The sequence below is a fragment of the Cydia splendana genome, chromosome 5, assembly GCF_910591565.1.
Source record: "Cydia splendana chromosome 5, ilCydSple1.2, whole genome shotgun sequence".
Classification (NCBI taxonomy): Eukaryota; Metazoa; Arthropoda; class Insecta; order Lepidoptera; family Tortricidae; genus Cydia; species Cydia splendana.
Window position 1 is genome coordinate 17,418,847 of NC_085964.1, and position 27,723 is coordinate 17,446,569.

General features: G+C 37.6%; 5 protein-coding genes across 7 annotated transcripts; 3 read left to right on the forward strand and 2 right to left on the reverse strand.

Moving 5' to 3' along the window:
- Positions 1-36: 36 nt before the first annotated feature.
- Positions 37-827, reverse strand: LOC134790993 (inosine triphosphate pyrophosphatase). The gene has a single exon (XM_063762038.1). It carries the CDS (start codon positions 665-667, stop codon positions 95-97), a length of 573 nt encoding a protein of 190 aa, XP_063618108.1. The 5' UTR covers positions 668-827; the 3' UTR covers positions 37-94.
- A 2,077-nt stretch (positions 828-2,904) lies between these two features.
- LOC134790969 (26S proteasome non-ATPase regulatory subunit 7) lies at positions 2,905-4,677 on the forward strand. The gene is made up of 2 exons (XM_063762001.1): positions 2,905-3,237; positions 3,799-4,677. Exons 1-2 carry the CDS (start codon positions 3,063-3,065, stop codon positions 4,599-4,601), a joined length of 978 nt encoding a protein of 325 aa, XP_063618071.1. The 5' UTR covers positions 2,905-3,062; the 3' UTR covers positions 4,602-4,677.
- A 725-nt stretch (positions 4,678-5,402) lies between these two features.
- Positions 5,403-14,875, forward strand: LOC134790902 (myosin-VIIa-like). 2 transcript variants are annotated; one of them, XM_063761889.1, is made up of 11 exons: positions 5,403-5,643; positions 6,528-6,785; positions 6,987-7,171; positions 7,852-9,059; positions 9,167-9,411; positions 9,497-10,336; positions 10,441-10,776; positions 10,877-11,103; positions 11,208-13,531; positions 13,620-14,116; positions 14,209-14,875. In XM_063761889.1, the coding sequence occupies exons 1-11, from the start codon at positions 5,620-5,622 to the stop codon at positions 14,398-14,400; spliced, it is 6,336 nt and encodes a 2,111-aa protein (XP_063617959.1). In that variant the 5' UTR covers positions 5,403-5,619; the 3' UTR covers positions 14,401-14,875. The 2 variants fall into 2 exon arrangements, with proteins under 2 accessions (XP_063617959.1, XP_063617960.1); XM_063761890.1 differs by having other exon boundaries at positions 10,880-11,103.
- Positions 14,876-16,626: 1,751 nt separating this feature from the next.
- On the forward strand, positions 16,627-20,035 carry LOC134790851 (inactive peptidyl-prolyl cis-trans isomerase shutdown-like). The gene is made up of 4 exons (XM_063761822.1): positions 16,627-16,780; positions 16,955-17,255; positions 18,057-18,256; positions 18,718-20,035. Exons 1-4 carry the CDS (start codon positions 16,725-16,727, stop codon positions 19,487-19,489), a joined length of 1,329 nt encoding a protein of 442 aa, XP_063617892.1. The 5' UTR covers positions 16,627-16,724; the 3' UTR covers positions 19,490-20,035.
- Positions 20,036-23,700: 3,665 nt separating this feature from the next.
- Positions 23,701-27,456, reverse strand: LOC134790852 (prohibitin 1). 2 transcript variants are annotated; one of them, XM_063761823.1, is made up of 5 exons: positions 27,300-27,456; positions 26,923-27,012; positions 25,976-26,137; positions 25,106-25,287; positions 23,701-24,647 (listed from the first exon to the last, which is right to left on the reverse strand). In XM_063761823.1, the coding sequence occupies exons 2-5, from the start codon at positions 27,008-27,010 to the stop codon at positions 24,258-24,260; spliced, it is 822 nt and encodes a 273-aa protein (XP_063617893.1). In that variant the 5' UTR covers positions 27,011-27,012; positions 27,300-27,456; the 3' UTR covers positions 23,701-24,257. The 2 variants fall into 2 exon arrangements, with proteins under 2 accessions (XP_063617893.1, XP_063617894.1); XM_063761824.1 differs by having other exon boundaries at positions 27,381-27,449.
- Between the last annotated feature and the right edge of the window lie 267 nt (positions 27,457-27,723).

Sequence of the window (27,723 nt, forward strand, 5' to 3'; positions counted from 1 at the left end):
ATAAATACAATAATATTTGTATTATTACACATTCAAACAATCTCCTCACAATCATTCTACATATTAATTATCACAAAGATTAAATAATTACTAATTACCCATTCTGTTCAAAGTGTTTCCTGAGCTTGTCCAAAGCCTTATATCTGTGAGATATTGTGTTCTTCACTTCCTTTGCTAATTCTCCATAAGTCTTGTCATAACCCTCAGGTTGGAACACGCAGTCCCAGCCAAAGTCCCTTCTGCCTCGTGGTTCAACAATTTCACCTTTTGTTATTCCTTGGAACAATATCACTTCAGCATCTTCACTTTCTCCAGAACTGTATGCAAAAGTGCATATAGCTTGAGCAGACTTATCCTCCCATCCAGCTAATAACTTTGTTAAACCCTCTGGCTCTAATTTTTCTAAAAACCATTTGATGTACGGTCCTGGGAGACCTTTCAAAGCATTGTAACATAGACAAGTATCTTCAACTATGACGGGTCTCTTTAAAAGGCGCGCCGCTTCTTGACACTTCTTAATAGATATTTCATCAACTTCACCCTGTAGTTCTGGCAGATCTAACTTATGGCTGACCAACTCCAAAGGAAAGGTTTTACCCAAAATAGCACGGAGCTCTTCTAACTTCTTAGCGTTGCCGGTCACGAACGTTAACGTTCGTTGCGCCATGATTTCAGCGATATTTATGTAACAAGTATAAGTTATGCGTGTAGAAAATTATTTTATTGTTTAACCGCTTAACTTTATACTGTTTAATGAAAATATTATTGAGTTATGACCCAATAAATAAAAATTAACCTTACTCAAATCTACTCACACTTCGATTCGAATCAAAACATGACCATTATGACTCATGGACCTATATAATAGGGACAAGACATATTGTTCTATACGTACAATTGCTTATAGAAATAGCACCCATTTTGACGGCACACACATAAATATATATCTGTCTCGTTTTTACTCAGCACTGAAACCCATAGCAAAAAAAGATGATAGTATTTCAGTACGTACATAAAGTGTTCCATGAAAATACGTAAATACCTAATGCGGCCGAAAATCCGCCATGTTTAGTTCTGCAAATGTCATTGTCTGTCAGTTCAGCCGGTACTTGTCCTGTCAAAAAGTCGTGGTGAAAATTAAAATTATTGATTATCTTTCAATATTTTGCTTGTGATTGAAAATAATTGAAGCCAAATGTGAATAATTACGTCGCGAATATGCCAGTGTGTAGTGTATTAGGGTGCGGCATAAGAAAACCACCAAATCAGCCATCTTTAACCTTACACAGGTACGCTATCATTTACATGAAAAATATTGGTTATTGTTAATGTTCCTGGGAAATGTAAGGATGTTTCACATTATAAATAGCAAGGTTCTTCTGTGCAGTTATAGATCATGAAGTGATTGGATTTATTTAACTATATTTTTACGCTTAAATAATGTAAACATTTCAGCTAGGGTTGTACTTTATTTATCGACTTTGATATCGATATATTATGATTGCCTATTTATATTTTATTATTTTATCATGCTACCCCGCTTCAAACCAACTAAATTATCTTAATTTAATAATTAAATCATTTTTTATAGGTTACCAAGAAATGAACATAAAAAGAAAGTGTCTGGAGATGGAGATCCTGACCGACTCTCGGGAGCACTAGGGTAACTCGGGGCCGTGGGGTCGTTACTCCACAAGCTGCCCTGCGGGCTTTTTTATATCATTATTATATTTTTTTTATATAATTCGACATTAAGAGACCATATACTTACATATAGTTGTAATTTATAAAATGGTTAATGTATTGTTATTATTTTTGCTTGTATGTAAATTCAATGTTGACGTATAAAAATGCCCTTGTGGCCTATTTGCTGAATAAATGTTGAAGAAGTTGAAGAGCGGAAGTCATTCCTTATTATTGTAATAAAAAAATGTTCTGAAGGTGTTTTGTTTTTTTTTCACCCGTCGCTTAATAAGCTTGAATTTTGTATCGCTCTCACTTATAGATACGGCGCACCAAGGTCGAGGTGCAGTGCGGTAGTGTGTTACAGACTTTAGGGTTAGCAACACAACAAAATTGATTGTAATGGAGAGGTAAAGTCCAAGAAAAACACGTACACTTATTCTGACATCCAAAACAGATGGCGCTGTACTGCGCCATGTGTTTTGCGGTCACTAAGTTGTCAAACGTCAACTTTTGAAAATCAGAGTTACCGCAAAAATCGCAATATGTATTGAGTAGTACAGCGTCATCTCGTTTACCTGTCAAATTTGAAGCACGAAATTGTCCTAGACTCCACACATCTTACTCAATCAAAGTATCTTTTCACATAACAATATACTAATAAAGAATTTTTATTTATTTACTTACTTCCTATTAAAACATAAACTCCACAAATAATACATACTTAGTATTTTAAATAAAATGAGCCGAGAACGTTAAAAAGTTATCGATGTATCGATAAAACCTAGTAACAGTAAAAATCTTCTGGGCAGCACTAAAACCGCCATGTTTAGTTCTAAGATGACGTCACAGTGGCACGCATTATTCGTTGACGTTTCACTTCCATAGGTTTCATATTTCAGTGTTATGACTTGATCACTTGACGTTTGATTTTTGATGATAAATCAAACGGGGTCCTATTATTAACGCCAACTGTTTTCTCAAAAACATCAATGCATGCAATAAATAAATGAATTTGAATTCGCGTATCTAAAAAAATAATCTATAATGAGCTTATAATATTATTGTGTATTTAAATCGTATAAATATATTAAAAAACACATGCTGCATGACTTCTGTGATAGAAGTTTCTATGAACAAGTAATAGTGTTTTTAACAGTACCTCGACTAAACTGTATTGTTCATAGACAATTTTTACTTACCATCGACAAGCAAAGCAAGATGAAGATGACTGTCAAATTTTAGTTGACTAGCGGATAGGCATCGTTGTTGGCGAATTATTTATTGTGATTTGTTTGTTTTATCGCCCTTTGCTGAAGTGTCTGGCAATCTCAAATATAATTTTAGTTGATTAAGCAACAGATCAACTTATTTTCAAGATGCCTAGCCAAGAAGTAGTGACCACAAAGGTGGTTGTTCATCCTCTAGTTTTACTTAGTGTCGTGGATCATTTTAACCGAATGGGTAAAATTGGGAACCAGAAACGTGTAGTAGGTGTCCTGCTTGGGTGTTGGCGAGCCAAGGGTGTCCTGGATGTATCGAACAGTTTCGCAGGTTAGTAACCTTTAGATATCTGCAGTCTCATTCCTTTCTAGATACTATGTTAAAGAATGCGTTTTTTACCCAGTTACTTACAACGTTACAACTATGATTTAACATGCCTTTTTTTACACTTTTATTTGATCTTTGTTGTTATAAGGCCAAAGATTACACACAAGGTTCCAGTTTCCTAGTAATAAATAACACAAAATGGGTCATTTGTCACAAAAGGATCACCAACTACAATTAATTTTACCATCCAGTTAAAAAAAAAAGCTGTAATTATGAATACTATGTATTTTGCCTGCGGTAACTTAAGGCCTTCATAAACTGCAATTTTGTTCTTGTTTGATGAATTAAACCTTTTTTTTGGAGTAGTGATAATTACACTATTCAAAAGGATACATGTAAAATAAGTTAAGTATTCATGTAAATAATCGTGTAATAAGTAAAAAAATAAAGACTTGATAAACATTACCCGTTCAACATAAACCCATTTAGATGTTTTAAGATACTAGGTGTCATTAAAACTTTCAATTAACAGTTTTCTCATGATATTTCTTGTCTATTTTCCAGTTCCATTTGATGAAGATGACAAGGATAAGTCTGTCTGGTTCCTTGACCATGACTACCTCGAGAACATGTATGGTATGTTCAAGAAAGTTAATGCTAGGGAAAAGGTAGTGGGCTGGTACCACACCGGCCCCAAATTACATCAGAATGATGTAGCTATCAATGAACTGATCAGGCGCTACTGCCCTAATTCCGTTCTAGTCATCATTGATGCTAAACCGAAGGACCTTGGTCTGCCTACTGAGGCTTACCGGGCTGTAGAGGAGGTTCATGACGATGGTAGCCCAACAACTCGCACCTTTGAACATGTCCCCAGTGAAATAGGCGCTGAAGAGGCAGAGGAGGTTGGTGTTGAACATCTACTAAGAGACATCAAGGATACGACAGTTGGAAGTCTCTCTCAAAGAATCACCAATCAGCTCCTCGGTTTAAGAGGCTTACACTCGCAGCTGACTGAAATTAGAGATTACTTGCTCCAAGTCGGCCAAGGTTCCTTACCTATGAACCATCAAATCATCTACCAGTTGCAAGACATATTTAACCTGCTTCCCGACATTGCTAATGACAATTTCATTGACAATCTGTACATCAAAACTAATGATCAGTCTCTTGTTGTGTACCTGGCTGCTCTTGTAAGGTCAATCATTGCTCTACACAACCTTATCAACAATAAGATCACTAATAGAGACGCGGAAGAAGGCAAGAAAGAGGAAGCTAAGAAGGAAAAGAAGGATAAAGAAGATAAAGATGAGAAGAAAACAGAAGATAAAGCGAAAGTTGATAAAAAAGATGAAAAGAAGAAGTAATTTAGAATGAGTGTTAGATTAAGTTGTTTGTAATGCTGAATTATTTTAAAATAAATTGTATTTACTAATTTCATAATATTTTTTTTGTTTCTTATAACCATACAAATGTAGTGAATAATCCTTTATTTTCACGGAAAAGCACGAACGTGTTATGGTATTTCAGTCAGTCTCAGTCACAGTACGTAAAGTACCGAGGTTGACTGAAGTAGCATGCATGACAAATACGGACATTACGAGAAAGTGCGATGGCAAAGGATTGTTCACTACATCTGTACAATACTTATCTAAAATCATTTTCATAACAAAAAATATCAATTTTTAGTGTGATCCAAATTTTTGTCAAATATATGTAATTTCAATGATGTTTACATTTTTAGGGTTCCGTACCCAAAGGGTAAAACGGGACCCTATTACTAAGACTTCGCTGTCCGTCCGTCCGTCCGTCCGTCTGTCACCAGGCTGTATCTCACAAACCGTGATAGCTAGACAGTTGAAATTTTCACAGATGATGTATTTCTGTTGCCGCTATAACAACAAATACTAAAAACAGAATAAAATAAAGATTTAAATGGGGCTCCCATACAACAAACGTGATTTTTGACCAAAGTTAAGCAACGTCGGGAGTGATCAGTACTTGGATGGGTGACCGTTTTTTTTTTGTTTTTTTTTTTATATGGTACGGAACCCTTCGTGCGCGAGTCCGACTCGCACTTGCCCGATTTTTTTTTATCAGATATCACTCATGACTGATTTCATTAATTTTATTAAAAACCGTTGTAATCTAATTACAAATGCCGATCTAATAGCATGCACCAATCAAGTAATCAATGTATGACAAATGATAGTCAAGTGTTAACATATCTCAAAATACGATAACTCGATAAGCGCAGAATTATCTATATATCGTGTGATAAGGCTGAAATATTGATAAGTGGACAGTCTTGAAGCAAACATTATACAGGTAATGTAGTGATGGAATTAAATTTTTATATGAGGTGAATCTCAAAGGAGCTGCAAAATGGCAGACAGGATCCAGTTATCGGTAAGTAACACAATATTTCCGGATTTTTTTTTTGTGGAAGGCTCAAAATATACACCGTGGGCTGGTAAAACCCGACAGATTTTAAAGGTGTATTCTTGACCGCATTTAGAGACTAACCCCCTTATTCATAAACGTTTACTAAAGTTGACAAGCCGATAATAATCGTTTGTCCCTTTCCAACCATTGACATTAATGTTTCCAACGTAGGTATTGGTATGATGGAAAGGGACAAACGATGATTATCGGCTTGCTAACTTTAATAAACGTTTATGAATAAGGGGGTTAAATGTCATACAAAAGTTTTCTGAAATCAATTTCAACCTTTGTCAGTCACATTTAGTCATTTATACAATACATACAAACAGCAACACTCCAAACTGTACATCGATGGACCTTATTGCAAAAGGCATAAGGTCCACCGATGTACAGTTAACAGTGTGGGCGATAGTACCTTGATGATAAGTATCAAATCAACATTATAAATTCTCTGGAATTATGTTTCGTATGTTTTATTTATGTGGTGTTAAATTGTAATAACTACAAATTTTTGCATAATAATAATAATAACAGCCCGGATAATTTAGTTATTGTTATTACGAAAAGAAATTAGTAGGGTAAACAAACCTATTCTTGGCACACCATCAAAATTATGCCGTGTTTACAATTCAATTGGACAATTATTTTTTTATTTGCTTTTGACAGATCAGTCAGACGAATATTTTATACTGCATAATTTGGATGCCAATTTTTTTTATTTACGGGTCAAGCAAGGCGATATCTAAATGTTTACTATTTAGGACAGGCACTCAAATATTAAATTGAATAACTTAATACCTCTGACTTTTACTAGTAACAACCTACTTAATCATTTTAATTGATTCTAGGATCTAGTCTGGCTAAAACCAGAAAATGCCACAGAGTTCGACCTTCCCATAGCTGTGAAGATATTAAACAGTTCGGGTGACAGGATCCAAGTACGAGATGACGATGGCAAGGTGTTTTCCACTTCAGTACACAATGTCCTCAAACCCTTACACTCCTCCTCCGTTACGGGTGTGGAAGACATGATCACGTTGGGAGAGCTGCAAGAACACACTATTCTGAGGAACCTCCATGTGCGGTACAATCAGCAACTGATATATGTGAGTAAAATTCTTAATGTTTCTCTTTTGTTCAGTTACCTGTGTTTTGTCGACATTTAGGTAGGTACCAGTAGCTGTATTCAATTTTTATTTTTAATAGCTTATGACATTTCCACTTTTAATTTCCACGGCAGTTCATTTACCGTGACATAGCCACTGTTTAGATTATTAAAATTTTCTAATAAATATGTAAAATTTTAGACATACACCGGATCAATGTTAATAGCAATCAACCCATACGAAATCCTGCCAATATACACAATGGATCAGATACATTTCTATCAAGAGAGAGGAATGGGCGAGATTCCGCCACACATCTTTGCCATCGGCGACAACTCATACAGAGAGCTGTTAGATACTGCGTCCAACCAGTGCATCGTCATCAGGTATATCCACACTATACGTAGTATAGAAACTTATCTATAGATTGTCGAAGGACTAGAGAGAATCATACTATCTTTGTCTTACACTAGTACTAGCACCCAAAAGAAAAGGATGAGTATAGTTTTCCTGGTTCTTACTGACTGACAAATTGGTTTGGCCAACTATAACCACAAACATGAAATACTTATGTTTTCTTATAGGTATGAACCTTGATTTGGCTGTTGTAATTCTAGGAAGCTACTAGATAGGGTGTGAATAGGCCACCGAACAGGCTAGATAATTATTATATTTATTATACATCGTCGTTTGAGAATTTACCATTATAAATTACTAAAATAATTCCATTTCAGCTTGACCATTATGGTTTTTATTACTGACACATTCATTTGATAAGAATTAAGTAAGGTGTGTGATGTAGATAACTACCTAATTTAAAATTCCTTTCCGGTATTCAGGAGAATGATTAGATTATTTTTCTAGCAAATAATGCAACTTCAAGATAAGTAGGTAATATAGTAGGTAGGTATATTGACAACTTTGACGTCATTACTAAGGGGAATCCCAGGTTTGGTTCAGGTTGTGGTAAACTTGCAGCATTGGGATGTATTAATTTGTTTAAATGTCAGGAAAAACAATAACCTTCCTGAATTATTATGATCTTCATATCTTACTTCTTTTACAGTGGAGAAAGTGGCGCTGGAAAAACTGAAAGTACAAAATTATTGCTACAATATTTAGCAGCCGCTAGTGGTAAACATTCGTGGATAGAGCAACAAATCCAGGAGACAAATCCAATCCTTGAGGCATTTGGAAATGCTAAAACTGTCAGAAATGATAATTCATCTAGATTCGGCAAATACATCAACATATATTTTAGTAACAAAGGTGTAATTGAAGGCGCCAACATAGATCAGTATCTACTGGAAAAAACCCGTATTGTATTTCAAAGTAAAGGTGAAAGAAATTACCACATATTCTATTCTCTGGTGACTGGATTAGCGGCCGATGAAAAAAAGAAACTAGAGCTAGGTCATCCAGCCGAATACAACTATTTGAACTCGGGTAACATGCTAACAGCCGACGGTCGCAATGATGGTGTAGAATTTGCTGACATTAGATCAGCGTTCAAAGTTCTTAACTTCCCCGACAACGAAGTGTGGGGAATCTTCAGCCTTCTTGCAGCAATCTTGCACCTGGGAAATTTGAAATTCAAATCATTTAATTTCAATAATATCGAATCATCTGAAGTTGCTGACGCGGTGAATGCAAATAGAATTGCAGCACTCCTAGGGGTGAACAAAACCAAGCTCTGTGACGCTTTGACGAGGAAAACTTTTGTAGCACACGGGGACAAAGTGGTTTCAACGCTTACAGTGGCTGCTGCCGCCGAAGGTCGGGATGCCCTTGTTAAAGCCATATACGGCCATATATTCGAATATGTAGTAGAAGTTATTAACAGAACATTGCACAAAGACCAACAGCTGTCCAGCAATTCCGTAGGTATATTAGATATTTTTGGTTTTGAAAATTTCGAAAACAACAGTTTTGAGCAACTCTGCATCAACTATGCCAACGAAAACTTGCAACAGTTCTTTGTAAGGCACATTTTCAAGATTGAACAGGAGCAATACGAGAAAGAGGGCATTACTTGGACTAACATTAATTACAAGGATAATCAAGATAATCTGGACATGATCGGGCTAAAGCCAATGAATTTGCTATCACTCATCGATGAAGAATCAAAATTTCCAAAAGGAACTGATATAACACTTTTATCGAAGCTTAGTAACAATCATAGCAACAACAATTGCTATATTACTCCAAAATCAAGCCATGAACACAGCTTTGGGGTGAAACACTTTGCTGGAGATGTCACTTACCAAGTAAAAGGTAAAAAATCGTTGATATAATCAAATTCATTGGTACATGTACTTATACATTTTAGTGACCTGTGAAAGCAATTCCGAAACTATAAGTACCTACAATTTCTGTTCTAGGCTTCCTGGATAAAAATAGAGATTTGCTGACAGTAGATGTTAAAGAGATGGTGCTGGATTCTAGTAACGTATTCTTAAAAGGCTTGTTTGGCACTGAAGTCGTCTCTACTCAAAGTGGCAGTCGGAAGACGGTATCACTCAGCTACAAGTTCAAAACATCTCTTGATGCTCTAATGAAAACTTTGTATGCCTGTCATCCCTTTTTTGTCAGGTGTATCAAACCGAATGAATTTAAAAAGCCACGAGTAAGTAACATTATATGGCTATGATGCTAACACCAGTTTATTTTCTTTACGTAGGTATTCATATTTGTTAATTTATTTTTTGCAGGTATTTGATAGGGCTCTATGTGTTCGCCAGTTACGATATGCTGGCTTAATGGAAACTGCTAAAATAAGACAAGCAGGGTTTCCGATCCGCTATTCTTATTCAGAATTCGTCCACCGGTATCGGCTAATCGTACCAGACATCCCGCCTGCTGAGAAAACAGACTGTAAAAATGCTACAAAGAAGATTTGCACGGAAGTATTGAAGGATCAAGAGTTCAGGCTTGGCCACACAAAAGTTTTCCTCAAGGACATGCATGATGCGATACTGGAAGAGTTGAGGCATAAAGTGCTAATAAATGCAGTGATCAAAGTACAAGCCAATGTTAGACGATTCATTCACAGAATGAGGTTCTTAAAGATGCGACAGGCCGCTATCACCCTGCAAAAGCACTTCCGCGCTCGTGGATATAGAAACAGATACTTAGTAATGAAGAGAGGGTATTTGAGAGTGCAGGCGGTAGTTCGATCGAGGGAACTGAGAAAGACCTTCATAAACATGAGGAAGTTCTTTAGGAAACTCCAAGCACACAGCAGAGGCTATCTTATTAGGAAACTTATTAAAGATAAAGGTCATATCATTAAGGCTAAGTTGGTGCAATTTAAGAAAGAAAAAGAAGAACTAGAGCGGTCTGGGCAAGCTGATACTAAAGGTGCTGAGGATGATTATGAAAAGAAAGTAACAGAACTAATGAGATCTATCTGGATTGTTAAGGACGTTCCAGTTGAGAACCAGCGTCATAGCACAGCGGTTATTGATGATAGATATGTTGATGATGTGTTTGGATTCTTAAAGGATACAGCAACGCCGGCTGGTACTGTACGCGTGCCTAGATACGGAATTGTAAGTAAACTTTTTGTCTATGTAATTATCTGTATAGATTATATATGTATTTTATGTATCAATCAAACATTCTAATATTTCTAATACAATTTTGATTTCTTCAGACATCTAAACCAGTAGTGTCAAACGTAATTCCACTCCCACAAGAACAAGAGGACGAGGAGGAGTTTGATGAATTCAATTTTAGAAAGTTTGCTGCAACATACTTCTTGGGCAATACTAGTCATCAGTATTCTAGGAAGCCTTTGAAGCAATCTTTGCTGGAACTTCCGTCTCCTATGGACAAAATGGCGTCACATGCTTTGTGGATTACTATATTAAGATTCATGGGTGACATGGCTGAGCCAAAATATGTGGATGATAAAATTGACAATGTTCCCGTTATGACCAAATTGTCTGACACGCTCGGTCGGGCTTTCCAGAAGAGCAAAGATTTTGAGGTAATTTTTACTAAATGCATATTGTATTTATGAGTAGGTATACAAACATTGCCAATTATGTAATACATGATGATTATTAATAATAATCCTTAAATTTTAGGAGCTCTTGAAATTGAAAGAAATGAACAATGGCAATGATAGCAGAAACAAACTAATTCAAAAGACACTGAAACGTCAGAACAAATTCAACGATGAGTTAATGATGAATTTGATGAAAGATGAAATTAATAATGACATGTATAATAATTGGTTGAATGCTCGAAGAAGCACTAACTTGGAAAAACTACACTTTATAATAGGCCATGGCATCATCAGAAAGGAACTGAGGTAGGTTAGGCATATTAGCAGAATTTACCATATATTTTTATTTTTAGTTTGTTATTCCACTGATATTCGAATGTAAATTTAACATGAATGGCGTTTTGTTTCAGAGATGAAATTTTCTGCCAATTATGCAAGCAACTAACCAATAATCCCTCTAAGGCCTCACATGCAAGAGGGTGGATCCTGCTCTCTTTATGTGTTGGATGTTTTCCACCGTCCGAAAGATTCGTCAAGTACCTAAGGTCGTTTATACGCAGCGGCCCTCCTGGTTACGCTCCTTATTGTGAAGGAAGACTTGTAAGAACATTTAAAAATGGCCCTCGTGCTCAGCCACCCAGTTGGTTAGAGTTGCAAGCAACCAAAACCAAGAAACCCATCCTTCTTACTGTTACTTTAATGGATGAATCCACGAAAACTGTGCAATCTGACTCAGCGACAACATCTGAGGAGGTGTGCCAACAGATTGCAGAAAATATTAACTTGAATGATATGTTCGGATTCTCATTGTATATCACTCTTTACGATAAAGTGCTGTCGTTAGGTAGTGAAGGAGAACATATTATGGATGCAATTTCGCAGTGTGAACAATTCGCAAAGGAGCAGGGAACGCCAGAAAAGAGTGCCCCGTGGAGGCTGTTTTATAGAAAAGAAGTATTCACCCCGTGGCACAATCCTGCAGAAGATCCTGTGGCGACTAACTTAATTTACCATCAGATCGCTAAAGGCGTAAAGTTTGGTGAATATAGATGTGATGCGGAAAAAGATTTGGCCATAATTGCTGCTCAACAACATTACATTGAATACGGACCTCGCATAGATCCAAATATTTTAAGAAAAGTTATCGTCAACTATATTCCTAATCACTTTATACAGTCCAACGATGTAGCATTGACCAAATGGGAACACCTTGTAACAAAAGCGTTTGAATCTTCGCAAAGTATTCAGTCTAAGATAGATCCGTTGCGATGCAAAGAAGATATAGTAATATTTTCTAAGTTAAAATGGCCTATGCTATTCTCCAGATTCTTCGAGGCTGTTAAAATTAAAGGAGAAATGATTAATAAGGATGTAGTAATAATTGCTGTGAACTGGACTGGAATTTACGTTGTTGACCAGTTGGAACACATACTTCTAGAAATGTCATTTGCGGAAGTTACATATGTTGCGTACAATGCTGATAAAGATTATGACAACGTGGGGACGATAACGTTAAGAACGATACAACAGGAAGAATTAGTATTCCAAAGTGTAGATGCGAGTGAGATGAGTTCACTGATCATCTACTTAATTGACGGTTTAAAGAGAAGGTCCATATATGTTGTAGCTCAAAGTGATGCACAAGGTTACAGTGACGCCTCGTCGTTCTTGCAATATAAGAAGGGAGACCTTATAACACTTTTGCAAGACTGTACTGGAGAAACACTTATGAACGCTACTTGGGGACACGGAGCGTGCAACGGACAAGAAGGTCTGTTCCCAACCGAGCAAGTATATATTTTGCCAACCATGTCAGTACCTTCAAATACAATATTAGAAATCTTCAAAAAGGGCAACATCACCACTGACAAAAAAGCGTCCAAGTACAATACTATTCAAAGAAAACGTATGCATACTTTAGAGAAATACTCTAAGGAAAACTTTAGAGAAAATTACGATATGAATGCCACAGTTCGCAGCACATCAACATTAATTACAGCTAAGAAGGCAATAACCGGTGACTTGTGGGCTCACACCCGTGATCCCATTCGGAAACCACTACTTAAGAAATTATTAGGTGATGAAAAAGTTGAGAAATGTGCAGTTGCTATGTTCATCGGTATCCTAAAATACATGGGAGACATGCCAGCACCGAAAGCGAGAAACGTTACCGAATACACAGATGAGATATTCAGATCAGGTGGAACCGACGTCAGCTTACGAGATGAAGCATATTGTCAAATCATGAAACAGTTGACGAACAATAGGATACAGCTGAGCGAAGAACGCGGATGGGAACTCATGTGGCTCGCTACTGGCGTCTTTGCCCCTGGACAGTCGTTGTTAAAAGAACTGGTAGATTTCCTAAAGACTCGACCGCATCCCATAGCTAAGGAATGTCTCAAACGCGTATTCAGAATACAAAAGAGTGGCCCTAGAATGTATGCTCCGTATGTGGTAGAAGTTGAAGCGATACAGCACAGAAGCATGCAGATATACCACAAAGTTTACTTCCCAGATGACACGGATGAAGCATTTGAAGTAGACTCTTCGACCAAGGCGAAAGATCTTTGTGAACAGATTGCTGGAAGACTAAATATAAAGAACAGCGACGGCTTCAGCTTGTTCGTCAAAATAACTGACAAAGTGTTCTCTGTTCCGGAAAACTATTACTTCTTTGATTTCGTACACGAGCTTGTCGAATGGATGAAGGCATCACGGCCTGTCCGCGCCGGTAAGTTCACGACTCAATATCAAGTCAAATGCTCTGATTCTCGCTTATGTATGAAGTACTGTTAATTAAACTTACATTTTTTTTTCAGCTGGATCACAATTGCAATTAAACTATCAAATTTTCTTTATGAAGAAGCTGTGGATCAACACAGTTCCTGGCAGAGACAAGAATGCTGACCAGATATTCTATTTTCCTCAAGAACTACCTAAATACTTGCGAGGATACCACAAAACCTCTAAACAGGATCTAGTTGATTTAGCCAGCCTTATTTACAGAGCACGGTTTGGAAGCGACCAGTCATTGCTACCTCAAATTGGCCAGATGCTTGAAGAATTTATACCTCCTGACATGGTTAGGATTCAATCGGCCTCTTCATGGAAGTCGAGTATTGCTGCAGCATATTTAAAACATGGAATTATGACTGAAAATGAAGCTAAAGAACAGTTTTTGAAAAAAATATACCAGTTGCCGACATTTGGAACTGCGTTCTTTGAAGTCAAACAGACGTCGGACCCATCTTATCCTGAGTTGGTAGTAATTGGGATCAACAGAAACGGTGTCAGCGTTATACACCCTCAAAGTCGAGTATGTATATGAAATTTAAATAGGGCATTTCAACTTTTGAACGGTACTATTTACAACAACTGTGATTCAACATGACCTCTTCTTGGTTTCAGGATATACTGGTGACTCATCCTTTCTCACAACTTTCGAATTGGTCCTCAGGGAATACCTTCTTCCACATGACCATGGGTAACTTCTTAAGAGGAACGAAGATTCTGTGCGAAACTTCTTTAGGATACAAAATGGACGACCTGATTTCATCATACATTGCTGTTTTACGCCAATCATTGAAGGAAAAACAATAAATTGTAAAGTACCAGTCATATTAGTAACGATGGAACAAATTATACGCGTAGATAAGAGAAATAAAAATTGTAAGAAATGTAAAACAATTGAACTCCGTAACCCTTCGAGCAACACCGGCTTCCGACACATTGCTCGAAGGTTGTTTCAAACATGGTATAATAATATACTCCGCCTGGTACTCCATTCCCGTCTTTTCTAGGTCACCTAACTGACACGGGCCTACGTCATCATGCGACAGCGCTATATCATAATATGCGATAGCGCTATATATAGCGGCCATGTTGTTGTGACGTAGGCCCGTGTCACTCTGGGAATGGAAGACCATTAGACTATGGTTTCAAATAAATTATTTTCATTTCATTCATTTCATACCAAAAAAGTAAGGGAATATTGGGACCTTTTTACACGACTGCCCAAAAAAAGAGTGTATTTTAATATCTATCGGCGCAGCTTGTGATTCTGAGTAGAAATAACATTTTCCAAATAAAAAATAAGGTAGCGTGGACAACTTTTCTAAGTAAAATTGCCTAAATATACATTATTTATAACAAATATAACTGACTTTAATTTGTATATTATTATCTTGACCATACTCAATAAGCAAAACATTGTTTTTATAACTAGTTCGATTGGCCAATTCACTACCCAGTCATTCTGGTTTTGTACCATGAATCTGTATATTATTATATCTATGATGAATCTAGTATTAAGCCCCCTCCAGACTATGCGCGTGAATCGCGGGCGAAGCCGCGAACGCGAGTGTGGAGTCGATTTCTCAGGTCTGCGTTCAGGACTCCACACTCGCGTTCGCGGCTTTGCGCCGCGATTCGCGCACGAGTGTGGAGGAGGCTTTAAACTGGATTGGGCATGAGTGGTGGGGATAACTGACAGAACGGGATAGTCTTACGTATCTTTCAGTAGGAGTAGCAGAGAAAGCACTATTATTGTTTGTCCTTATCACAGTCTCACATATTTTTTGTTCCCCACCTTTTTTTTAGTATGGATAGTATAGGCTTGTTTGTTTGTTTTAGTGATGGGTCAAATTGAAAAATTTTCAAACCGAATAAGTCGACTCCGATTTAAACCCAAATCGGTTTGCAAACCGATTTGGCCAAGTCGATTTAACTTCTATTTTTTAATTATCAGTAGTTCAAACCGCTCCGTAGTCGCTTGGTTTTGAGTTGAAGAAATCGAATTGTAAATTTTACGGTTTGTTCGACCCTTAGAATTCTTAGAATAACACGACAGCAAAAACTTTTGACTTAAAACTTTTGTAATATTTTTTTACTTTCCGTTGCGCGGTAGATCAAAATGTCATTAATTGCTAAAGATAAAACGGGAAAGCACTATACGAGCAAGCTGGAAAGAGCGTGCGGTCTCGTGCGATTCCGTGAGTCATTGCCGCGAATTCGTTCAGTTAGCAAATCGACGCGGCGCAAAACTGGCAAACCGATCCAAGTAAACCGCCAAATCGATCTCTTTAAGCCTATGCGAAATTGAACCTTACTACTTGAACCATAAGTTTCATTTTACTTTACCTGTAGATACCAAGTTTTGACTTGACTCGACTCAATAATGACGGCAAAGTGCATGCCAACATTTTTCTTCGTGGTTTGAAGTCGATTCGTGTACATTTTATGCCTCAATATGTCCAACGAAAGTGACGCAGCAACAAATCGGAAAGGGTGCGCTTAGAGCGGGTGAACGTATCTTAAGTCGATTTACGGAACAATCAAGTCGATTTAGTCGACTTCAGACCTAAATCGGTTTGAACCGATTTGTGAAGTCGAATCGTAACATCGCTAGTTTGTTTCATTTTAGTACAAAACATAGAAGGTAGGATCGTATAGAAGTGGTATACGCGTGCCTCCATGAGGGACAAAACATACGCAAATGCGACACTGTGATTGGTCGAATTTAATTGTTGCCCACCATTATCCTACGATCCTACCTTCTATGTTTTGTACTAAAATGAAACAAACAAACAAGACAAATAAAAACAAACTTAATTTGCAAAAACTGGTCAATTGAGAAATAGTTTAAATGAAATCGAACGAAAATATTCAACAGTTTATTCGAGTGCCGGGAAAAGATACGTTTACCTCACATTTGGCTTTCGATTTTAAGCTCCGATTTGTATTTTATCATCTGGCAACATTGCTTTGTATCTGTCAAATCAAATTACGACAACGCCAGCCAAAGAAGATAATATACGCCTTGCTTTGGTTTATTGTGCTGTGCTGTGTTCGCGATTGGAAAATAATTAATAATTAATCAATTACTAATAAAAATACATTTCGGGGTCTTATCAATTCATATTAAAATGCCAACAAACACTTCCATGCCAAGTATTGCTTTAGAAAACGGATTGGATTTGAGGTCTGTATTTTGATTTTATTTCCTTGAATTTTAATAGATAGTAGTTTAGTAGTACTTATTTCACTACGTACGCGGTATCTAGAGAACAGGTACGCTTAAAAAAATCTTTCCTCTCTCCTTTACAGCACTCTGATTCAAGGAAATAAGTTATTAATAAACATTTTAAACTTTCAGACAACTTTGCACAACGGGTTCAATACTTCACATAAATGACGATTTAGAAGAGGGTCACGGTTTAGAGACAGAGAGAGAAGATGCTAGAACTTTTGACCATATTGGACAACCTGTAAAATGCTTGAAAACCTTAGAGCAGCAATTGACTCCTGTGGATTCGGATGGTTGTGTCAAAAAGAAGATTCTGGAACAAGGAGGCGGTTTCCCACTTCACGAGGGTTGCACAGTCCATATAGCATACACTGGGTTCTGGGAAGATGTGGAAGAACCATTTGATGTTCGGAAAATGCACAAGCCATTGGTATGAAATAAACCTTACAACCATTGATATATCTCAGGGCTTACGGGCACTATAAATGGTACCAGTTATGCGGTGTCACTCACAAATCCGAGCCAATCGTGCAGTCTAACGCAACTAGATGTGATCAATTGCCCACGTGATGCAAACTCATCAACCAATCACGTTGTAGCAGTATCACACCGCTGTACTGGCCCCATTCATGCCCCGTTCTAATCGCCTCTAAGGCCAGTCCTAAGATATATGTCAATGCTTACAACACATTTCTGCCACTGATATTTAACTTTGCTTTCTTAAAACATATTGATGCATACAAGCATTTATTTTTTCATTTGGGTCTCTTCACTTGCCCTTTGTGTCTTTGCGAGCGATGCAACTACCCTTCAATTCTCAAAACAATGGGACATTATTTTGTGGAGAAGAATGCATGTGATCTTTCAACATTTAGTAGTTTTAGGAACATTTAAAGCGCTTCACACACCTTAATTCAGATATCCTAACTGGCATCCTAACTAGGATCCCCTTGAATATATTACCTACTTAGTGCAGTCAGCCTCATACTAAATGCGGCTACCTCTATGGACCTACAGATTACCAGTTCGCCAGACGATATCAGCCTGTCAGTTGTTAGGAACTGTCACCTTTTGCGTTTCACTGACAGGCTGATATTGTCTGGCGAGCTGGTAATCTGCGGGCTCCTTAAAGACTGAGTCATTTAGGATTCTGAATTAAGATGATGTGTGAATCGATTTACCAAAAAATCTCTGCTTGTACCTTGTGTGTAATCAAAATTTTATATTTTAGGTAGTGGACTTAAAGGACAATGATTTGTTACCAGGCCTACAAATCGCTGTCAACTCAATGCTGGTTGGGGAAATGTCAGTTTTCCTCCTATCCTACAAAGTCATGTTCGGGGAGTTTGGGGTCCCGCCTCGAATAAAACCAAAAGCAGATTGTGTATTCTACATCAAACTCATTAAAAGCATTCTGACTCCTGTTGAAGGGTGAGACATCTTAATTCTCTTAGGGTTAACTAAATAACAACAACTGCTTATTTAGCATTATATTTTTATACTTATGTTACACAATGATAAAAGAGTTATATATACATAATTGTGTATCTTTATTGGTGTATTAGACACATATATATAAATATTTATTCATTTATTTAAAGTTTATTGCAAAGTATATATGTACAACAATGTACAAATGGCGTACTTAATGCCAAATAGCATTCTCTACCAGTGTTGTGGTGAAGGGGCTACTTATAAGATCATAACTGCCTAGCAAACTCTCACAGTCAGTTCAATTCCACCTTTTGACGTAACTTTGAATTGAAATTTGTTATTTACATGTCTGTGATTCAGTTCAGATATTTCTTGCTTCTTATAATCCAGCAATATATTTATGTTGAACTTCTGCTTTCTAAAAGTGTTAATGTTAACAGTACTATATTTGTTTTCAGCGATATAAACTACACAGAGCCCAACATGTTCCAGCGAGTTTTCAGCTCAGTAACTAAACTCTATAGTTCTGGCGTCACCTTACATAAATCTAAAAATACAATGGCTGCAGTCCACCTCTTCAGGAAGTCGATTGCCATGCTGCACAAATGTCGGTTAGCTAATGATGAGGAGGAAAAAAAACAAGAGAAAATGCTGGTAAAGCTGTATTTGAATCTGGCTATTTGTTCCAATGCTTTGGAACAACCATTGAAGGCTTGCATTGCTTGCAATGAGCTGAACAGACTAGAAAGCCTATGGAACAATAGTAAAGCTCTCTTCCAACATGCTAAAGCTTTACGAATGATCGGTCAGTATGATGCAGCGGAAAAAAGATTGCTAAGAGCACAGAAGTTATGTCCGGATAAAAGTGAGATCAAAGAAGAATTACTATTACTTGAGAAAACTAGAACTATCTGTGATCAAAACAAATTGATAGCTAAGAACTTTGTTCACCCGTCTCTGGAATTAGTGAGCGAAGATTTTAAAAAGGAGGTAGATACTTTGATAAAGAATTTTAAAGAGAATGTCAATTTGTGCAAACTGACACTGCCGGGTGGTTTGAATGCTGAAGAAATAAAATACGTAAAGGAGGCGTGTATAAGAGAAAATTTGTTTTGCAGTAGGATAGAGAAGGATATTGCGTTAGATAAAACTAATGAAAAAGAAACTGAAGAGGGTGAAGTGTCACTAGGTTTGTCAGTTTGTCCGGACAGCAATACCAGTGAATCGTAATGGTAGGCATGTTTTTATACTTTTTATACGTAGCATAATTTATTTCGAGGGGACGTAGGTGCATTGTGATATTTGTGATCCTGAATTTCGGCCATACCAAGGGCACACTTACAAGTTTTACAACCAACTATGTACTGAGAGAGCTAGAGATAAATGAATGACAATGTCCTATGTTCAAAATGTTCACATCATAACGGTTCGCTACAGGTCTATATTTAATGTGCATGTAGGGATATCGAACACATTACAATATACTGTATCACACCACAGTTCAAATCAAATGCATTCCTTGCTCTTGTAGTAGGTACGTAAATGACATGTCTTAGCACAAAAAACTAGTACACTGTACAAGTTGTACAACTGACAAATTTGCAATAATGAATATTATGATTTTGATTAAAGCATGTTACAATCATCTAGAAAACACCAAAATCAAAAATTATACAGGGCGTGAACGCCTGGTGCGAGTGCGGGTACCAGCTTATTTTGACATTAAGTTTTCGATTTAGTCAGGCACTCCAACAATTTCTATATCTATTGATTTAAGGAATCTCAAAACTGTTAAGTACATAGTTTATTCTACAAAATACTAGACGCTGATATTGATTCGACTGTTTTGTATTCCAATAAAATGATTAAGTACTTTACTCATGAATATTTTTGTTAACTTAAACTACTTTCATAATATATCTTTATACACTATATTTTTTATACCGACAAAAATAAATACCTAAAAATGTTAAGCACTTCTTTATCAACTACTTGACACCCTTATTTATCAGTACATTCCCTTCCGGCAAATAAGTCACATTAGGTGACTTAGACAACTGATACGCTATGTCCTCAGCAGCCTCTATTCGCCGTAACTCCACCAACCCCTCTCCCGCTTTACCAAAAGACTTTGCTAACAAAATGGCGGCTTGGGAATCCCCTTCTGCCGTAATGATGGCTGCTTTTTTCTTCTGTTCCTCTTTTTCGACGATGAATCTCGCTCGTTCCGCGTCTTGTTGAGCGACCTGCTTGAGTTCGACAGCTCGAGTGAACTCTTTGCCGAATGAGAGGTGTGTGATTGAGATGTCGTCCAGTATGAGACCGAATTGCTTCGCTCTTTCTGTTAGGCTGTCGTTGACTTTTTGAGAGACGATCTGTAACGAATAAATGATGTGTGCACCCATATTTCTACACTTGACTGAAACAAGCTATTTGTCTAAACATGCAAGACTTTTCGGACGAACTATACCTATTGTAAATTTGTATTAGCATTTGTAGTCCAAGTTTTGACAACTGAAGTAGATGGCGCTGAAAGGTCTCGTTATTTGGTTGTCAAGCTCTAACGTTTGCTGATCCAGTTCCAACAGAACTTAAGGCGCCATCTGCTTCAGTTATTCAATTAACAGCTCTTTTGTAGTGATCTAAATCATCTGCCGACTTAATAATCAAGGCTATACCTACCTACTACGAACAGGGAAAATCGAACCAGAAGCAAACAGACGACATTTTGTAACCGGAAGGTCGCGGTCACTGACTTTTATTATTCCTAATTAAAAGCAACTACCTAGGTTACAAAAATAGTCCTTACTTCTCTCTGCGTGATAAGCTCTTCAGCGTTGAACTGCGCTACAACTGCCTTCAGCACCTCCGACGTGATGGACGGGAGGACCCTGTCCTCATAATCAACTCCTAGCACTGTGAAGATACTGGGCAGCTCATCGGGCACAGGTCTAAATAGGATGCGGAGGTTTATGTTCACGTTTTGTAGGTCTGAAATTGTTTATGCCGGGGTCACATTGGGAACGATAAGGTTCACGTAATCTACATGCATAGGTACCTACTTATATAGGATTTAATGTTTGTGGTGGAGTCGATTTAGTTTGTGCAGTTCATTTTGTCTCACTCAGCCTGACTCCATGTAGGTAATAGAAGAAAGAAGAAAATAAATTTATTCAGGACGCTTACAATATTACACTTTTATTAGGTACCTACTTATAATACCTACCTTTGCTCCCGGTGAGCGTAGGAACGTTCCTCGGCCGCGACTTTATGTCAAAAATATAAGGCGTCTGCACCCAGGGAATGATGAAGTGGGTACCCTCCCCCACCACGTGTTTCTGGACGCCGGTAAACTTGTCCATTATCACGGCCCTCTGGCCACCGTCCACTGAAAATACCGTGTTATATTACATTTATATGATGGATAATCATCATCTTCCTCTCCTTTGTCCCGGTTTTTCGCCACGGCCCATGGGCAACTTTTACATGGTGGAAATATTACAAGACCCACTTACTTAGCAGAATGTGACTGTGACTTAGAAGTAATAACATATAAACCTTTAGGTATTTAAGGGATTTATTTATTTAAAGCGGCTAACTCAGCATTTCCCAAATTATGGGTCGCGAGCGAATATTGAATGGGCCCTGAAACTGCTAGGGCATCTGAGCGTTACAAATAATCTTATGTCCCCTTTTAAAGACGGCCAAGAGGTGGCTCCTAAATTTGGCAGATTTTGTTACGTGGGTCGGAGCCCAGTCAATTTTAGGAACCACTGGACTAACTAAATAAGTAAAGCGCCACTTGCACCATCCCACTAACCCGGGGTCTGCCGGGGTTAAACCGTTAACCTAATGTTAAATTGTACTGGTAACCATGGTAACTCCAGGTTCAACCGGTATGTGGGATAGTGCAAGTGGCGCTAAGTCAACCGCAATTGCTGAAGTAGGCCAATGTACCTATTAGACTCCTCACAGTAACAGGTCGTGGCATAGCTAGCCATCATATTAGATATGTAAAAACGTTCGAGAAAAATGAGCATAAATCCTGTCATTTTGAGTCAAATTTTTTACTAGTTGAATGTCATATATTGGTCTTGGTCCCATTACGCATATTTTCAAAAACTTACCGTTGAATAACGCAGAATTGACGGTACCACCAATGAGGGCCATGCCCAATCCCACCTGTCCTATCCGGTTAAACATATTAGCCGCCATATATTTCACTACACCTTACAATTCTTCACTAGAGGAACGCTAATTAAGGTCTGATAACAACGGTCGTGTTTACATAATCAATCAACTTCAGGTATGTGTAGAAAAACTGTGTAGTCTGCAGCATCTGAGCTACACTAAATCAGAGTTAAGACTGGATGATTCACACCATGTTAGCGAGCCAAGGTTATATACCATTTATCGTTATCTCACTATGGTGTCAATGTTTGGAAATTTTGGGCCATAGTTTACTGTCATAGTATCAGTACCTAATGTGAAAAGATGCTACTAATTGGCCGTTTTTTGTACACAGTTATCTTTAATTTAAAGTTGACTGTAGTTTTTATACTGTATTCGATTTACTACCTTATTGTGATGATTATAAAGTCAATATTACAAGTGATCTTGAATTGTAAAAAGGAATCGAACACTAGGTGATTTTTATGTGTAGTGTTGCGAAGTGAATTAAATTGAATGTTGTTTGCGAATGATGAACAGGCCTATTCGGATTTCGAGATAATCACAAGATCTTGAGACGATTTAGAGATCAACTAGATCTACATTAGATATCGACTAGATGTAACTTGGATATCTAAGTCATAACCTGTCGAAATCGTTCAAGGGGACTTCCAGAATCGCGGAAACGTCAAATTTGACATATCTATCTTACAAATATCTTTAAATTTAATTATCCGTATCGTAACTTGTTGAAGTCTAGTAGAAATCTAATTCATTTTCCGAATCGAGCCGGAAATAAAGTAGTAAGTACCTACTTTTATTACTAATTGAGAGTGTTTTCTTACCCTAAAGCACCATTATCTGCAAACAGCGACATCTAGTGTGAGTAAAGGTTTAGCGACATCTATAATGAGTAAAGGTTAGCGACATCTAGAGAAGGTTAAACACTCGCAAATTTTTGTTGTGCGATTTTAAGATGACCTGAGGGCCTACCGCGAACCACGTTTAACGTGTTGCCTCCCTGTCACACTTACGTACGAATTTATAAGTGCGACAAAGAGGCAACACTTCGGACGTGGTTCGCGGTAGGCCCTCTGGGCCTGGGGCTTATTGCATAGTAAAATACAAGCTTTTAATTTTACTGCAAAATCACTAATAGATGAGCTTGTATTTTATTATGAAATAGGCCCCTCAAGGAACTAAATCATTATTGTCTCTTATCAATATAACTACTGTTCAAAAAGGAGTGCGTTAAATAAAAACAATTTAGGTCAACAATTATAGTTTAATGCGTAATTAAGTTTTCATAAAACTAAAACGTGACTACATCTATTGGCGGAAGTAAAGCATTCAAGTCTTCCAAATGCATATCCTTACAATTATTTTTGTAAATACAAATGCAATTGCACCAGAACAGAGTCCCAGAAATCCTGTACATTATTATCAACAGTTGCATATTATTTTATTGAGTTTCATTCCAAATTCGATTGATTTGGTGCGATTCATTGCAACCTAATATCATAATTCATAATATCAACCCCACAAGACAACTTCAATCTTAATGCCAGGTTTAGTTATTGTGTTAAAAAAACTGGGAATTACAATTTTGGCATATTTCATGATAAGTCATTTTGTGATGATGTATTGGTAATATTTGGATAAGTGTTACCATGATTTGTGACATTAGTTTGCAACAAAACGCACATCTTCAATATCAGTCACATAAAAAAATAATTAAAAAAAAAACACGAATTTAACATAGATTTTTGGAAGAAGCCTTCAACGCGTACCGATCGAATTTGGAACAGAACGCATGGCACTAACAATTCTACTGCGTCGGCAGGTTGAGGAGGACATTCTGTCCCGCAGGTAGGTAGGTCACGTTGCGCGATTTGGATAGCTGGTAGGCGATGTCTTCTGCGGCCTCGATACGACGGAGTTCCACTAGACCTTCACCAGCAGCGCCGAAAGACTTAGCGAGTAGGACGGCTGCTTGGGCGTCACCTTCTGCTGCGATGACAGCTGCTTTCTTCTGCTGCTCAGCCTTCTCGACCAGGAATCGGGCTTTCTCGGCGTCCTGCTGGGCGACTTGTTTAAGCTCGACGGCCTGTGTGAACTCCTTGCCGAACGTGAGGTGGGTGATGGAGATGTCGTCGAGGATGAGACCGAACTGACCCGCTCGCTCGGTTAGACTTTCACTCACTTTTTGTGAGACGACCTGGAAATTGAAAAATAAATAATTGAATATTCTGTAAGGTGATTCACATAATACGGAAGGACAGACGGCAATTTTTGTACTAGTGTATGGCAGTGGTGGTTGGTGGTGTTAATATTTGCTGATAACTGACTAGTATGGCTCCAAGAACTTTGACTTGAGAACCCAAATTAAACATAGCAACCCTTTTCCAGGCATAGTACGAACGACCACATACGCGCCAATAGAATTTCAACCTTAGTAATCCAATTTAAGGTACAAAGTAGATTGGATGTATACCTATAGACGGGTGATCTTTTAAACCAATGATTTATAAATGCTTTCAACGCCTCGAGTCCCGCACACGCGATATCGAGTCGGCAGAAAAATTAACTCTAAGCTTTTTATACATCACCTTAAGAGGTTTTTGACATTTCAAAGTGCTGGGATTCAAGGGGTTAATCACAATCTCAATTCCTCACCTCTCTCTGTGTGATAAGTTCTCCAGCATCAAACTGTGCAACAACCGCCTTCAGGACCTCTCCAGTGATGGAGGGCAGCACCCTCTCGTCATAGTCCACACCCAGGATGGTGTAGATCTTGGGCAGCTGGTCAGGTTGTGGCCTGAACAGGATACGGAGGGTGATGTTGACATTCTGGAGATCTGGAAATGTACAGGAAGAAATATTAATAAAAATGTTATTAATAACTTCTATACCCTAGTTGCTCAGGAAGCTGGAGGTCCCGGATTCCCAGTAAGGGCAAATGTTTTGTGTGTTTGTCACGAATATTCGATCCTGAGTTTATATGGATGTTTTCTGTGTACAGTGTAAACTCCTAATAACAATATAGCATTTACGCGATAAAGTCCATGGTCTCTTAAAAATCGTAACACTATATGTATATAAGTATGTTTGTCAAGTAACACATTTCCAGACATGCAATTTAACACATTCAGTGCCGAAAACCCGACTATTGGGTATTTTATGATTTCGTTCCCAAGCCGGACGACCCGATAGTCGGGATCGTGGTACTACTGCTTTATATGACGAAATTATTGTGGCCTGGCGCGGACGTTTTGTTTGGCTGGGTGGTAATGAATGTGTTAAAGGGCTAGTTATAGTAAATTGCGCATATTGGCAGACAGTTGCAGCTGCAGATTGATAACCACATAAAGATTTGATTATTATGTTGGTCCACACAGAACAACCCATCTCACAAAGAAATCGCTATGTGAAGCAGCTCAATCTATCTAGACATGTCTTGGCCAAGGGAAATGTGATTGCAATGCTTTGATCGAGGCATGTTTACCCATCATCACCTGCTTTGCAAGGTAATTTTGATTAACTCACCTTTGCTGCCAGTGACTGTGGGCACATTTCTGGGTCTGGATCTGATGTCAAAGATGATGGGCCGCTGCACCCATGGAATGAAAAAGTGTGTGCCCTCGCCCACCACTAGGTTTTTGACTCCAGCAAATCTGTCGAAGATTACAGCTCTGTGTCCTCCATCAACTGAAATAAGATATATGGCACAGTGTGAGTTTCATAAATTACAGTGAAGTATTCACAGGCAGACACATTTGAAATATTGATTTTATTTTTTAACTTTTTAATTTCCACAGTGGAAAATCTATGATTATATAATATTTATGGCAGTGCTGCTACATTGTGCTTGTAAGGTATATAATATACCTTAGGCAGACTAAGTATTGATCCCGGAATCAATTTGACTTTCTGCAGTTTACACTTTTTTATTTATTTATTATTAAGGTTTGCCAATGGGTGTAATACAAATCGACTTAACACATTCATTGCCAGTAAGGCAAATAAGACATCTGTGCCAGGCCACAACAATTTCGTCATATAAAGCTACAAGTCACGATCCCGGCTATCGGGTCATGGTCATCCGGCTTGGGAACGAAATCATAAAATACCCGATAGTCGATAGTTTTCGGCACTGAATGTGTTAAATAATGTACACAAAAATCATACCAGAGTATGTATACACCCAATTATAGGCAAACACAACTTGCAAATATTATGCGGTTACATTTTGTACTTATGTTAATATTCTTGAGCTTAGTCAAAACAAAACAGAAAACTACAAGCATAAGATACAAGAAAGCATAAAACAGAAGTAACTATTCTAGACAGTTTACCAAGACTCCAAGATTTCACTTGCTCCCATAAGTGGCCAACAGATTCAATGTTTATAATTATCACTTTGGTATTGCTTCCATAATGCTATATTATATGCTTGACAAGTATAAGTCCAAAGATAACAGTATAATACATACCATTGTACAGTGCAGAGTTGACTACTCCACCAACGAGAGCCATGCCCAGGCCTACCTGGCCGATGCGGTTGAATAGTTGAGCAGCCATATCTGGAAAGATCGGATGCAGTCGTGAGATGCGATAAATTTATGCAAATTCATTTGGACGCTCAGTTATTATTATGGCATCTTTATTACTTATTGCACCAGCCAAGATTTGAGAAATCTTCATTTGTAAGAGTACATGTAGCTTGTTTACCGATCCATTTAAGTATTTTTACTCAAATAAACGTAAGAATATTAAAATTATCTCGAGTTTTCGACCATCGCACATAACCTCAAAATTTAGTCATAGGACTACAAAAACGATTATAATATAACTTAACACTCTAACTCACTTTGTTTTATTACGTAAACTTATAAATTTTGTTATTATAACAGTTTAATTATAGTTATACTACGAAAATAATAGTAAAAACCTCAAATGTCTTGCACAACTTTTTCGTAAGACAGGCCGACGACCGAACCACAGACTAGAGAACACTGACATAAACTTATTTTCACGCTTACGCTACAGATTGGAATCTTGTGAATTGTGCAATATACTGAAACTTGTATGTATACTTGGTCAAGCAGATCTTGTCAGTAAAAAAGGCGGCAAATTTAAAAAATGTAGGCGCGAAGGGATATCGTCTCATAAAAAAATTGAATTTCACGCCTTTTTCTACTGACAAGATTTGCTTGACCATCTATATGTATGTATGTAAACACTTTATTGTACATAAGACAGGTTAAATTACAATGAAACAAAATATATATAAT